The sequence below is a fragment of the Panulirus ornatus genome, chromosome 9, assembly GCF_036320965.1.
Source record: "Panulirus ornatus isolate Po-2019 chromosome 9, ASM3632096v1, whole genome shotgun sequence".
In the NCBI taxonomy this organism is placed as follows: Eukaryota; Metazoa; Arthropoda; class Malacostraca; order Decapoda; family Palinuridae; genus Panulirus; species Panulirus ornatus.
Genome location: NC_092232.1, coordinates 56,892,630 through 56,895,526, shown reverse-complemented (window position 1 = coordinate 56,895,526; position 2,897 = coordinate 56,892,630). Strand labels below are relative to the sequence as shown.

Sequence of the window (2,897 nt, the reverse complement as noted above, 5' to 3'; positions counted from 1 at the left end):
AAAGAAATGGCCCAACCCCCCCCCCATACACATGTACATACACACGTCCACACACGCAAATATACATACCTACACAGCTTTCCATGGTTTACCCCGGACGCTTCACATGCCTTGATTCAATCCACTGACAGCACGTCAACCCCTGTATACCACATCGCTCCAATTCACTCTATTCCTTGCCCTCCTTTCACCCTCCTGCATGTTCAGGCCCCGATCACACAAAATCCTTTTCACTCCATCTTTCCACCTCCAATTTGGTCTCCCTCTTCTCCTCGTTCCCTCCACCTCCGACACATATATCCTCTTGGTCAATCTTTCCTCACTCATTCTCTCCATGTGCCCAAACCATTTCAAAACACCCTCTTCTGCTCTCTCAACCACGCTCTTTTTATTTCCACACATCTCTCTTACCCTTACGTTACTTACTCGATCAAACCACCTCACACCACATATTGTCCTCAAACATCTCATTTCCAGCACATCCATCCTCCTGCGCACAACTCTATCCATAGCCCACGCCTCGCAACCATACAACATTGTTGGAACTACTATTCCTTCAAACATACCCATTTTTGCTTTCCGGGATAATGTTCTCGACTTCCACACATTTTTCAAGGCTCCCCAAAATTTTCGCCCCCTCCCCCACCCTATGATCCACTTCCGCTTCCATGGTTCCATCCGCTGACAGATCCACTCCCAGATATCTAAAACACTTCACTTCCTCCAGTTTTTCACCATTCAAACTCACCTCCCAATTGACTTGACCCTCAACCCTACTGTACCTAATAATAATAATATATATATATATATATATATATATATATATATATATATATATATATATATATATATATATATATATATATATATATATATATATATATATATATATATATATATTTTTTTTTTTTTTTTTTTGCTTTGTCGCTCTCCCGCGTTAGCGAGGTAGCGCAAGGAAACAGACGAAAGAGATGGCCCAACCCACCCCCATACACAATGTATATACATACACGTCCACACACGCAAATATACATACCTATACATCTCAATGTACACATATATATACACACATAGACACATACATATATACCCATGCACACAATTCACACTGTCTGCCTTTATTCATTCCCATCGCCATCTCGCCACACATGGAATACCATCCCCCTCCCCCTCATGTGTGCGAGGTAGCACTAGGAAAAGACAACAAAGGCCCCATTCATTCACACTCAGTCTCTAGCTGTCATGCAATAGTGTCCGAAACCACAGCTCCCTTTCCACATCCAGGCCCCACATAACTTTCCATGGTTTACCCCAGACGCTTCACATGCCCTGATTCAATGCACGTCAACCCCGGTATATATATATATATATATATATATATATATATATATATATATATATATATATATATATGTATGTACATGTGTATGGGGGGGGGGGTTGGGCCATTTCTTTCGTCTGTTTCCTTGCGCTACCTCGCAAACGCGGGAGACAGCGACAAAGTATAAAAAAAAAAAAAAAAAAAAAAAATATATATATATATATATATATATATATATACATATATATATTGTGTGTGAGTGTGTGTGCCCTATACTATATTTTTGAATCTGAGGTACCCAGTTACAGGAAGCTTCACTATATTTCTGCACTTCTGGGATATGAAAGTTTACTTCGTCAATCAAAACACGAAGGGAAGCACCAACTCGGTATCTCTAGCGTTACAATATCAGAGTTTACCAGGTCAACCCAAACCCCACAGAAGACGCTACTCTCAAAATGACTGTAATTCAGAGAAGAGACGTGGAAATTCTCGTCTCCCAAGCACAGGTGGTCTTGGGTGCTGGGGGGAACGGGAAGGCCTTCCTTGTTCCGTGGCAGGAGGAAAGAGCCGTGCTGAAGGTCTCTCACAAAGCTGAGGATAACAAACTCATGCAAGAGGCCCAACACATGGCTCACCTTGAAGGAGCCGGAGGTGTCCCTAGGCTTTATGCTACCTGCGAAAACCCACCGTCCATTGTGATGAGCTACGCGGGCCGATCGACTCTCGAGGATGTCTTGAGGGGCAACAATCCACAAGGTCGCTTCGATCTCCTGCAGCTGGCACTGATGGTTGGACACAGACTGCAGGAGATGCACGACAAAGGGATAATCCACAATGATCTGAAGAACGATAATGTGATCGTGAGCGGCGATCCTCAGGCGCCCCAAGTGAGCATCATTGATCTGGGGTTTGCCTGTGTCGAACACCAGAACCTGGGCCTCAACTCCTCTCCTGGTAAATGCCTATGGATTGCGCCAGAGGTGAGGTCTGGCCAACCCAGCACCACGGCGTCTGACGTGTACTCCTATGCTTTCCTCGTGAGTCAGATTATCAAACAAGTTTACCGGAGTCGCCGCTCACGCTTGGCCACTATTGTCAAACAGGCTAAAAAGGAGGATCCCTCTGCTCGACCCACATTGGACCTTATTATGAAAGACTTGCAATATGCCATCGACAGGAGTTTGGCAGCATGAAGGAATGTCCAGAATGTCCAGGCCGATAAACCTTTGTTGACGACATAGCCAATATATATATATATATATATATATATATATATATATATATATATATATATATATATATATATATATATATATATATATATATATATATATATATATATATATATATATATATATATATATATATATATATATATATATACAAACTACATTGCAACTTACATATAAAAAGAATCATCAAACTTCACTATATTAACTTTACTATATTTGAATATAAACAAGGTCTAACCGAGGTTACTTGGTTGAGCAAAACGTGAGAATATCATCAACTGGCCCTCCAGCCCTGGGTTGAAATTGTCGTTCTGACGTATTTCGAGTTCAGTGCTGATACA

At 41.6% G+C, this 2,897-nt stretch overlaps 1 protein-coding gene across 1 annotated transcript; it reads left to right on the top strand.

The window, feature by feature from the left end:
• Window positions 1-1,779: 1,779 nt before the first annotated feature.
• Window positions 1,780-2,517, top strand: LOC139750075 (uncharacterized). The gene has a single exon (XM_071664410.1). The coding sequence runs from the start codon at window positions 1,780-1,782 to the stop codon at window positions 2,515-2,517; it is 738 nt and encodes a 245-aa protein (XP_071520511.1).
• The last annotated feature ends 380 nt before the right edge of the window (window positions 2,518-2,897 follow it).

Bases quoted from the DNA above. Each gene is read 5' to 3' on its own strand.
- LOC139750075 (XM_071664410.1), top strand. From the start codon at position 1,780: ATGACTGTAATTCAGAGAAGAGACGTGGAAATTCTCGTCTCCCAAGCA.